Source organism: Aquarana catesbeiana, linkage group LG04 (assembly GCF_042186555.1).
Source record: "Aquarana catesbeiana isolate 2022-GZ linkage group LG04, ASM4218655v1, whole genome shotgun sequence".
Taxonomy (NCBI): Eukaryota; Metazoa; Chordata; class Amphibia; order Anura; family Ranidae; genus Aquarana; species Aquarana catesbeiana.
The window spans coordinates 676,695,450-676,707,800 of NC_133327.1; the positions used below are offsets into that span (position 1 = coordinate 676,695,450).

A 12,351-nucleotide genomic window follows, 5' to 3' on the forward strand; every position below is an offset into this window, starting at 1 on the left:
GGCGATTTTTTTTTGCGGGGGAAATGGCTGGTGTTGACGCTCCAATCATCACAACACCATGGTTGATATGGTGTCATGATGATTGAAGCACATAATTTCCATTATTACATTGTAATAAAAAAGAAATAGTTCAACTCACCATAATGCAAATCAGTGGGAACCCTGAATGTGTCACTTGCCACGATCGCCTACCACCAGATGCAGCTTGTTACTTGCCAGATGTGGACTGTCACTTGCCAGGTGGGGTTGTCACTTGCCAGATGTGGACTGTCACTTGCCAGGTGGGGTTGTCACTTGCCAGATGTGGACTATCACTTACCAGGTGGGTTTGTCACATTGCCAGGTGGGGATTGTCACTTGCCAGATGCGGACTGTCACTTGCCAGGTGGGTTTGTCACTTGCCAGGTGGGTTTGTCACTTGCCAGGTGGGGATTGTCACTTGCCAGATGCGGACTGTCACTTGCCAAGTGAGGGTGGAACATGCGGCGATGCGTGTAGAGAAGTGAGAGATTTCATCTCTCGTCCGCCGCACCTCAGTGTAGTATTCGCGCCGGCTGTGAGGATTGGACGGTGGTGGGGCAGGGTGGGCGGTGAGAGATGACATCCTCTCTCTGCTCTCACACAACATCTCAGACAGTGTTGTGTTCGCGGCCGGCTGTGTGGTCGGAACAGCTGTGATGCGGGGTGGGCCGCAAGAGGTAATGTCATCTCTCTGCTCGCCCACTCCTGCCAAAGTGCAGTCTTTGCAGCCCGGCTGCAAACAGGCTACGGCCCGGCAGTGGGCAGCGGCCCGGGGGTTGGAGACCCCTGCCATAATGGACCGCTCTGTGACTGGAAAGAAATTACCAAGCCACATGGAGTCAGAGTCAGCAATATACATCATCTATGGTGCTGACTGGTGATGTTTAGTATAGAATACTGCGAATATGGACTTACAATGTCTTTGTATACTGGAGTTCTCTGTAGTGTGTAATATAGTATACATTGTATATATCACAGATATCTGTAGTGGGTAATATAGTCTACATTTTATATTACGCAGGTCTCTGTAGTGTGTATTATTGTATGCATTGTGTATAGCGTAGATTTTTGTATTGTGTATACAGAGGGGGAAATAATTATTTGATCCCCTGCAGATTTTGTAAGTTTGCCCTCTTACAAAGAAATGAAGGGTCTATCATTTTTTTATCATAGGTGTATTTTAAATGATAGAGACAGAATATCAACCAAAAATCCAGAAAAAAAAGCACATGATACAAATGATATAAATCGAGTTGCAGTTCAGTGAGTAATATAAGTATTTGATCCCCAAGCAAAACATGACTTAGTACTTGGTGGAGAAACCCTTGTTGGCAAGCACAGAGGTAAGACGTTTCTTGTAGTTGGTTACCAGGTTTGCACACATCTCAGGATCTTCTCTAAATCCTTAAGGGTTCTTGGCTGTCACTTGGCAACTGAAGTTTCAGCTCCCTCCATAAATTTTCTATAGGATTAAGGTCTGGAGACTGGCTAGGCCACTCCATGACCTTAATGTGCTTCTTCTTGAGCCACTCCTTTGTTGCCACTCCATGACCCATCTTCAGCGTTCTGGCTGAGGAAAGAAGGTTCTCATCCAAGATTTTACAATACATGGCTCCGACTATTGCACCTCAATGCAGCAAAGTCAGCCTGTGCCTTTAGCAGAGAAACAGCCCCAAAGTATAATGTTTCCACCTCCGTGCTTGACTGTAGGGATGGTGTTCTTAGGGTCATAGTCAGCATTTTTCTTCCTCCAAACACAGTGTGTCGAGTTAATGCCAAAGAGCTCTATTTTGGTCACCACAGCACTTTCTCCCAATCCTTCTCTGAATCATTTAGATATTCATTGGCAAACTTCAGTCAGGCCTGTACATGTGCCTTCTTGAGGAGGATGGACCTTGCGGGCGCTGCAGGATTTCAATCCATGGCGGCGTATTGTGTTACCAATGGTTTGTTTGGTGACTGTGGTCCCAACTGCCTTGAGATCATTCACAAGCTCCTCCTGTGTAGTTCTGGGCTGATCCCTCACTTTTCTCATGATCATCCTTACCCCATGAGGCGAAATCTTGCATGGAGCTCCAGACCGAGGGCGATTCATGATTATTTTGAATTTCTTCCATTTGCGAAAAATCACTTCAACAGTTGTCTCCTTCTCATTAAGATGCTCACTGATGGTCTTGTAGCTCATTCCAGCCTTCTGCTGGTCTACAACCTTGTCCCCGATGTCCTTTGACAGCTCTTTAGTCTTGCCCATGATGGTGAGATTTGAATGGAAGAAAGATTCTGTGGACAGGTGTCTTTTATACACATAATGAGTTGTCGTAAGGAGCACCTTCTTACATTGACAGGACTAATCTGTGTACCACATGAGCACCTACTGTAGCCAGTCTGTAGGAGCCAGAATTATTGTTGGTTGGTAGGGGATCAAATACTCATTTTACTCACTGAACTGCAACTCAATTTATAAAATTTGTATTGTGTTCTGTCTGGATTTTTGGTTGATATCATTTAAAATACACCTATGATAAAAATTATAGACCCTTCATTTCTTTGTAAGTGGGAAAACTTACAAAATCTGAAGGGGATCAAATAATTGTTTTCCACACTGTATAGAGCATTGTATAAAGTGTAGGATCCTGTACTGTGTATTATAGTATCCATTGTATACATTGTAGGCCTCTGTGGTGTGTAATATACATTGTTTATAGAGTAGGTGTCTGCAGTACGATGGAGGCTGTAGCGTTAAGCTGATCTCGGCTCTCTCATTCTCAGAATCTCTCCGCCAGTCCAGTGTACTGTCCCAGGGGAGCAGGACCGGCCCAGAATAGAAAGCCTGTGGCAAGCATTGCTCAGACACGGCACGCTACAGCTGTCACAGCTTCTTGGGGTTTCTGCATAGACCAGCAGCACCTTCCCCACCCCTCACCTCCTGCCCTGTAGAATAGGACATGTCTTTCTCCTCGGGTCATGCCTTTCTCCTCGGTTGTTGGTGTGTATTGTGGTTTCAGGCTGTGCTGTCATTGTGTATTATAATAAAGATGAAAATCTAAGGCCGCGTGCACTGAGACAAGTGCCAGAAATGGATTATACTCGCTGCGGGGGTAGTATCCACATGTGCTAAATACAATGTAAAGCAGTATACAATATAATGATTTGTATGTGTATGGTCAGACATGGATGAGCTCCCATTTCACAATCTGCTCTCACTGTAGTGACACCATTCCTTCTCCTTCCAGGTCAATGTCTCTATTAGGTCGGGGGCAGGGCGGATCCTGTCTGGGTGGCCCATGCAGTGTCTAGCAGCCGTTATCAGGGACGACGGAAACATGAGTGGAGGGGCGGAGCAAGCGGATATCCTGCCGGTCAGCTATGTGGTAAAAGATCGCTGGAAGGTGGTGAGTAGACTGGAGCTAATGACCATAAAATGTCCTGTTCTTTGGGTCATATGAGCATCACTTACTAATAAACTACGCAACACTTCTACCATGATGGAGGCCAAGCTTCCATGAAACATATGGAGGCCTTCAGCTTTACCAGTACCCAACTTTGTGTTACAGGGTGCCTCAAACTCTGCCACTGCCAAGCCTTTCACTTTGCTGTGTCCCCAACTTCACCAGCACACCAAGGATCTATGAACACCGTCCAAAGGTTTTTATTGCAGAGAGATCACATCAGAGAAACAAGTGCAACGTTTCGGAGTCACTCAGGACCCCTTCGTCAGGCATGTGATTACATGCCTGACGAAGGGGTCCTGCGTGACTCGGAAACGTTGCACATGTCTCTGTGATGTGATCTCTCTCTGCAATAAAAACCTTTGGACGGTGTTCATAGATCCTTGGTGTCCTGGCAAATATGTACACTTTCTTGATGTTTCCAGGATCCAGTTGGTAATCGTTACAGCACCCACTACTGATGAGCCTTGTTTTCGAGGAAACGTGTGCTATAGCAACTCCACCAGGACTAAATTTCTTTGTATTGGTATGGTGTGCCCTAACTCTGCAGTATTAGCCAGTATCCCATGGTATGTGCCAACATACCCATACAAAGGCACCCATAATAAGGCCCTCAGACGTTACCAGTACCAGGACACGCACTGTGCCATTATAAGACCCCAACCTATATCAGTTCAGAAACCCTCATTGTGCAGTGGGACCGCAACCTCTACCAGTAGTGAGCCCTTCACTGTGCCATAATGAGACCTCAACCATGTTGGTGGAAAGACCTTCACTGATGAGACCCCAATCTCTTCCAGTACCAAAACTTTTACTGTGCCATGATAACACCATAACCTATACAATTGCTGGAACCTTCACTGTGCCATGACAAGACCCCAAGCATTTACCAGTACTGAGACCTTTCACTGTGCCATGATGAGACTGCAGGCTCTACCAGTATCGAAAACCTTCATTGTGCCATGATGAGACCCCAACCTTTACCATTACTGGAACCTTCACTGTACTATGATAATGTCAGAAACCATGAAATCAGACCGAGACAAAGGTACAGTTAAATCACACTTGTTTAATAATAAAAGTAAATAGAACAAACGTAGTCAAAACATAGGCAGAGTTCAGGAATCGGAACAGATAGTCAGACAAGTTAAACGTCAGGGAGCCGGAGATGAGCGTAGTAAAACAGCAAGCAGGATCTGGAGCCCAAAGGGATGTCAGCCAAGCAAGTCTTTTAACAGGAATGCCCCGTACACACGGTCGGACATTGATCAGACATTCCGACAACAAAATCCTAGGATTTTTTCCGACGGATGTCGGCTCAAACTTGTCTTGCATACACACGGTCACACAAAGTTGACGGAAAATCCGATCGGTTTGAACGCCATGACGTAAAACACGTAGGTCGGGACTATAAACGGGGAAGTAGCCAATAGCTTTCATCTCTTTATTTATTCTGAGCATGCGTGGCACTTTGTGTGTCGGATTTGTGTACACACGATCGGAATTTTCGACAACAGATTTTGTTGTCGGAAAATTTTATAGCCTGCTCTCAAACTTTGTGTGTCGGAAAATCCGATGGAAAATGTGTGATGGAGCCTACACACGGTTGGAATTTCCGACAACAAGGTCCTATCACACATTTTCCGTCAGAAAATCCAACCGTGTGTACGGGGCATTAGGCGAAGGCAGAGATCCTCTGGGCTGGACGGCTTAAGTAGGCAGGACTGACGAGGAGGATATCATCAACAGCTGAGTACCTGTGGAGAGATAGGGGCTGGCAATTAGCCAACAGCTGAGCGGCCAGCTCAGAGAAAGAAGGGCTGAGGCCAGCCCTGACAGATAAGACCCCAACCTCTCCCATGGAACCTTCTCTGTGCCATGATGAGACTTCAACATGTTGGTGGAGAGACCTTCACTGATGAGACCCTAATCTCTTCCAGTACCTTTACTGTGCCATGATAACACCCTAACCTCTACAATTACTGGAACATTCACTGTGCCATGACAAGACCCCGTGCATTTACCAGCACCGAGACCTTTCACTGTGCCATGATGAGACTGCAGGCTCTACCAGTACCGAAACCTTCATTGTGCCATGATAAGACCCCAACCTCTCCCATTACTGGAACCTTCACTGTGCCATGACCAGTGCTAAGACCTTTCACTATACCAAGATGAGACCCTAAACTTTATCAGTACCAAAACCTGTACCATTGTACCATGATAAGACACCAACCTCTCCCATTACTGGAACATCACTGTGCCATGATAGGACCCTAACTTTTCCCATTACTGGAACCTTCACTGTGCCATGACAAGACCCCAAGCCAACACCAGTGCTGAGACCTTTCACTATGCCAAGATGGGACCCCCAACCTCTCCCATTACTGGAACCTTCACTGTGTCTTGATAAGACCCCAACCTCTCTCATTACTGGAACCTTCACTGTGCCATGAAAGACCCCAAGCCTCCACCAGTACTGAGATTTTTCACTATACCAAGATGGGACCCCCAGCCTCTCCCATTACAGAAACCTTCATTGTACCATGATAAGACCCCAACCTTTCCCATTACTGGAACCTTTACTGTGCCATGATAAGACCCCAACCTCTCCCATCACTGGAACCCTTACTATGCCATGATAAGACCCCAACCTCTCCCATTACTGGAACCTTCACTGTGCAAAGATAAAACCCCAAACCTCTGCCAGTACCAAGACCTTTCCCTATGCCAAGATAAAACCTCAACCACTACCTTTTACTCTACCATGTTTAGACTCTAACCTTTAACAGTGCTAAACCTCCACTGTGTGACAATGAGACCCCAACATCTACCAGTGTCAAAGCTTTCACTGTACCGTGTGTGAACTACAACTACTACTAACACTAAGACTCTTGCTGTGTCACAATGAGACCACGACCTCAACCATTACCAGACATTTCACTGTGCCATGAAAAAAATCCAACCTGTACCAGTACAAGTCCTTTCACTATGTAATGATGAAACCCCAACCACCACCAGTGGTAAAGCTTTCACTGTGCCATGTTTAGACTCCAACCTTTACCAGTGCTGAGACCCTCACTATGCAATGGTGTGCTTCCATATCTACCAGTATCCTGCTATTTACTGCACCATAGCATGTCCACAGCGTTACCAATATCAAGTCCTTCACTATACCATGGTGTTTTCCTAACTCCAACACCAAGGCTCTCTGAATGCTATAGGATTAAATATTCTCATACTGAACACCTATAACGAAATTACATGAAATCTACTCATACACTACTCCATGTTGTATCCTAAATTATTACAGTACTGAGTCTTTTACTGTGTCATTGTGTTTCCCCAGATGTACCAGTACTGTATCATTGTGTGACACAAAACTTCCTCAAAATGCTATTGCAATTACTTCACAATGCCATCATGTACCAACAAAAAATACCATGCCATGTTGTAACCCAAACTCCACAAGTACTAAAACCTTCATTTTATTTAGGCATGCCCCTATTTCTACCAGTACCATGCCTTTCCCCACTCCGTAGAGTGCCCCACAATTTTGTTATTGCCCCAAACATTTACTGTGCTACGAAGTACCCTCAACTTTGCTTGCAGCCAGTACCATAATGTAACCTCAGTTCTACAAGTACTCAGCTATTCCCTTTGCTATGATGTGCCCTCATTTCTACCAATACCCGGCCTTTCCAAATGCCATAACGTACCCTCAGTTCTACGGTACCCAGCTTTTCACTGTGCCATGGTGTACCCTGATAAGTTGATGTGTATCTCACCTGAATATAATTTTTAGCAATACCTGTGTGTGTGCTGAGTGACAAGTTGAGGTCTCTACAGACAATAATGTAAGAAATGTGTTTCCTGCAGCTGAAAAAAATTGGTGGTGGTGGATTTGGGGAGATCTACGAGGCAATGGATTTGCTGACTCGGGAAAACGTCGCTCTAAAAGTAGAATCAGCACAACAACCAAAACAAGTTCTAAAGATGGAGGTGGCTGTGTTAAAGAAGCTGCAAGGTCAGTTGGGACATATTTTTATTTACTCTGCTACTCTCATTGTCTGCTTCACCCAACATAGAACATATGAACCACCCAACTTACACTTTGATGTATTCTAAATATAGAGATGCATTTTGTCAGTAGACGCCAGTGCCATTCTCTAACACTACACCAGAATGCGGTGCAGCTGTGCATGGTAGCCAATCAGCTTCTAACGTCAGCTGGTTCATTTAAGCTTTGACAATAAAACTTGGATGCTGATTAGTTTCTATGCAGAGCTGCACCAGATTTTGCACTCTCCAGTTTTAGTAAATAACCCCTTGTGTGTTGTATGTGCAGTACTCACCTCTTCTTCTTCCCGACTTGATGTTTGATAAGTTGTGAACATTCAGCCCATTTCCACTTCGAATTCCAGTTAAAACCCCTGACATGAGCTGAGGATGGAGTGGAGTTCCATTCTACTCCTCTTCACATGCTGCTTCCGATCGCCACATCACTGTTACACTGTCCCATCAGTGCAGCAATCAGTATTATAAACCTTGTATTTAATAATTCTTTTTATGCTTACCAGAGGAGGGCTGGAGTCAGGTGCCGGAGTCTGCCGAATCCTAAGACCAGGAAAGGCGAAAAAGCTGAGGCTGCACAAGGAGGCCCAGGATCTGTAGGAGGAGTTCTGTCCTCCTGTCTGCTGCTGACTGCTGGGGGGGGGGGGGCAGAGCCGAGCCTCTCTGCTAGTTCACAGAGAAGTGCTGGATCTGGCGGGGGAGTTCTGTCCTCTTCTCTGCTGCTGACTGCTGAGACAAGGGGGTGGATATAAGGGGGGGTGCCACAGCTGCAGCAGAGCTGTGAGGACCACATAAAATGGCCTGGTGGGCCAGATTCGGCACGCGGGCCTTGTGTTTGACACATGTGCTCTAAGGTAAACTTGAGCAGCAGCACATTCAGGAACTGCTGTATTGCTGACTGTGTGGCTTCTTTACTCTGAGCCTCTTATCCGGAACAAATATGCAAATAACTTGACTATCAAAGTATTGATGCCAGAGGACAGCCAGGAAACTAGGAAAGCAACCTCCTCTGCTTTTTCAGTTGAATGATATGCTTTTTTTATTTGCACTGCTCTTCATCCTCGTGTAAGAAACTTTTGCTGGAAGGTGTGATCTCAGCCTGATCCTCAGGCTTCTCTTCTATAAAAGCTGTGTAAATATTCTTAGACCTGTGTCCTGGCTGTTGGTTCCTTACAGTTTGGGTCTTTGTGTCTCTGCAGGGAAGGATCATGTCTGCCGGTTCATTGGCTGTGGAAGAAATGAGAAGTTTAACTACGTGGTGATGCAGCTACAGGTAGTCCTGGGTTTCGGGTACAACTACTGAATATGCACACTATAATGCCAGGTTCAGGTAATCCAGGGTTTTGGGTACATGTACTGAATATGCACACTATAATGGCAGCTTTAGGTAGTCCTGAATTTCGGGTGCACCTACTGAATATGCACAATATAATGCCAGTTTCAGGTAGCCCTGGTGAGCCTCTCGCCACATGGGAGTTACATAGAGTGGCAAGGTGTCACTGATGAGCCTCTGCTTTAATGCAGAGCAGTGGGTGGGGTATGATATTGTTGTCAGGAGGATGATAGCTGTGTGGGGTGGCACAGTGTCACCTGTGGCACCGAGGGAGGTGAGCATCCCTTCACATTGGAGTCATGTGGCGTGGCAAGGTGTCACCGATGAGCCTCTGCTGTAATGCAGAGCGGTGGGTAGGGTATAATATTGTCAGGAGGATGGAAGTGATGTTGAGTGATAAGATTTCACCTATGAGCTTCCACTGTAATGCTGTAATACAGTTGCCAGGAAGATGGGAGTTATGTGGCAGGCTGTCACTTGTGGAATAGAGGGAGGTCCCTGATGATGTCTGATGACGTCTATGATGACGAAACGCGCACGGAGATGTTGCGCTACGTGACGTTATCACGCTTGACGGTCGGACATTTTGCTGGTTGGAAACAGCCGCTTCCCATCCTCTGCTGTTGTCTAATGGACACAAATGCAATTTTTCCTATGATATTTGTGAGCACCTTGGCACTTTTTCATTAAAAGCACCTTATCGGTAATACTGCGCAATGAAGTGTTTATGTTTTGCCTTTATGTGAAACTCGATATAACTTCTTGGAAGGAGACATAGCCTGATGGTTACAGTCACTGTGGAATCTGAGGAGCTTGACAGCTTGAAGCCCATTATTTTAAATAACGCTTCTTTGACTACTTTATATGGGTAGACCAACGCTTAGGGTAAGGGTCACCATGAGCCTCCAATGTAATGCAATAATACTGTTGCCAGGAGGGTGGGAGCCATTGTGAAGTGGCAAGGTGTCACCTATGAGCCTGCACTGTTTTGCAATAATACTGTTGCCAGGAGGGTGGGAGCCATGGTAGGGTGATTGGGCATCACCTGTGGGATGGAGGGAGGTAATCCTCCACTGTAATGCAATAACACTGTTGCCAGGAGGGTGGGTGCCATGTGGGGTGGCAGGATGTCACCTGTGAGCCTGCTCTGTAATGCAGAGCTATCAGTGGGGTAGAATGTCAGCCATACAAACCCTGGAAGTAGAGAAGTATGCTCGGTCATGTGATGTCACAGAAGGCCCACACGCCAGGCACTGAGCTCCATCTTCCTCTTCTCATTCCAGGGTCGGAATCTGGCAGACCTGCGCAGAAGTCAACCTCGCGGCACTTTCACCATGAGCACCACGCTGCGCCTTGGCAAGCAGATCCTGGAGTCCATAGATTCCATCCATTCGGTGGGCTTCCTGCACCGTGACATTAAACCGGTGAGAGTTGTGCTACATATAAGGGTGGAAAACATCTCTTCGTTCCAGCTGGGGATACCAAAGGGAAATGACGGACCATTTTCAGTGAACATATATTTTGAGGAGTTATTTAACTATTTATCTTAAACGTTTAGTTCACCTTTACTTACTTTTCCTAAAAACCACCCTGTGCATCACAGTGGCCTTTAAGCCCAACTCTGGGTAAAAAATGAACGTTTCCCATGCAGTGGGGCTGTGCCCGCACTGCATGGGTTAACTACTCGTTTATGTATAGGGGAGCGGAGATATACTTACCCAATCCTTCGGTCCTCCCAGCACAAGACTGGTCCGGCACCCCCATGCTCCATCCATGCTGACGTCATCATGCCCAGAGCAGCCTCCATAGACCAGGAAGAGTCCACCGCTGGATCGTGGGGGAGAACCGTTTTCAGGAGGATCAAATGAATGGATGAGTATAAGCTTTCTGCTCACCCCTAGAAAAAACAAGCAGTTGACCTGTGAAGTACAGGCAAAAAGCCCCACTGCATGGTAAAAACATTTTTTGTCCGGAGTTAGACTTTAAGACATTAACATGGAGTGTAAATAATTTTTTTTGAGATGCTCATATAATGGTCCTCCCCTCTCTATCCTGCAGATGGCAGAAGGTACCCAGCACTGGAAGTGCGGCCCCAAAAACTCAAGAATGAGCGCTGATGGCTTAGATCCCTACCCATGCATGTGCAGTTTGCGCGCCTTTAGTCTCGCAGAACGCTGAGTGGACTGCGCATGCGTGGTTAGGGAACAAATGTCGAGAGTGCTCATTTGTGAGTTTCTGGGGCTGCTCCTCCAACGCTGGGTATGTCCTGTCATTTGCAGGACGGAGAGGAGAAGACAGTTATATGAGCATCTTAGATAATAGAGAAATCATAGGGTTAACTGTGTGCCTAACCAGTGTTTTTGTGTGTACTATGTTGTGGTTTTACTAAGGGATGTGCTTTGCAGGGAATCAAAATCCATCACTTCCCTGCTGACAAGACATAGCTCTGCCTTGTTTACATTGTTCTGTCTCTCTCCTCGCCGATCAGCGGGTGCCGGTGGACATTCATTGGCAGGCACCCGCTGATCGGCTTGTGCTGTGTCTAATGTGTCTAATCACAGCCAGGCCACCGCCGGCGTGCGCACACGCGCCCCCGTCCCCGGAAGTGCCATTTCACGTACCTAGTAGAAGAACCACTCTGCCGCTATACATCAAGTGATGTGGTCGGCAAGCGGTTAAAGTGAACAAACTGGGGAAAGTCAAACAGAGCATGCGATAAAAGGAGGCAGACGGCCTCACCATTAGTGAACACCACAGGTCAGAATAATCGGAGGAGCTGGAGTTAGAAGCAAGTTTCCTCCTTTTACTGGAAGTCACATGCGCTTCCACCTCCTGAGTCTCTATAGGCCAGTGAGGCTGAATAGGGCTTTAAAGGACCATTCAGAAGGATTTGTAGGTGGGAAGAGTGGAGCCAAGCTCAATTGTTACAGTAAAAGTTGCATAGAACTATAGATGGCTAGGGCAATGCTGGTTTTCTCAGCACATGCCCAGTTTGAATCGCCCAATCACGTGTACTTTACTCTGTGATGTGATGTAACATCGCGGGGGGAACCTCCTGGTTTACAGGCATGAACGTGCATGGCCCCTGCTTCTTGTGCTGGTGGTTGGACACAGCACAAGTTTGTCAGCAGGCTCACAGCCAATGATTTTGGCTGTGAACCTGTTGATGCCTGTGGCCAACCACAGCACAGAGATCAGTGTTTTAGTAAACACAGATCTGGCTGCTTCTGCTTTTTGAACTCACTTACTCTTCAGAGACCTGAGATCAGGGCGAAAAGCCAGCCAGTCTGTGAGTAAAATTAGCACACATACATCTGTTAAGCACACATTTAACTTGGGTTGCACCGATACCCTTTTATTTATAGGCGAGTACGGGTACTGATACTTTCGGTCAAGTACTTCCCAGATACAGAGTACCAATACTTTGTGGTGTGATTTGCGTCCATACACAATGAATGGGCGCAGATCGCACCG

General features: G+C 46.4%; 1 protein-coding gene across 2 annotated transcripts in view; it reads left to right on the forward strand.

Annotated features, from left to right (window-relative positions):
* The window catches only part of TTBK1 (tau tubulin kinase 1), a 126,142-nt gene that overhangs the window by 55,525 nt on the left and 58,266 nt on the right, over positions 1–12,351 (forward strand). For both annotated transcript variants that reach the window (XM_073628649.1, XM_073628650.1), the window contains exons 2-5: positions 3,255–3,413; positions 7,350–7,497; positions 8,744–8,817; positions 10,161–10,301. In XM_073628649.1, the coding sequence (XP_073484750.1) occupies positions 3,306–3,413; positions 7,350–7,497; positions 8,744–8,817; positions 10,161–10,301 (471 nt within the window). In that variant the 5' untranslated portion in view covers positions 3,255–3,305. The remainder of the gene's footprint in view (positions 1–3,254; positions 3,414–7,349; positions 7,498–8,743; positions 8,818–10,160; positions 10,302–12,351) is intronic.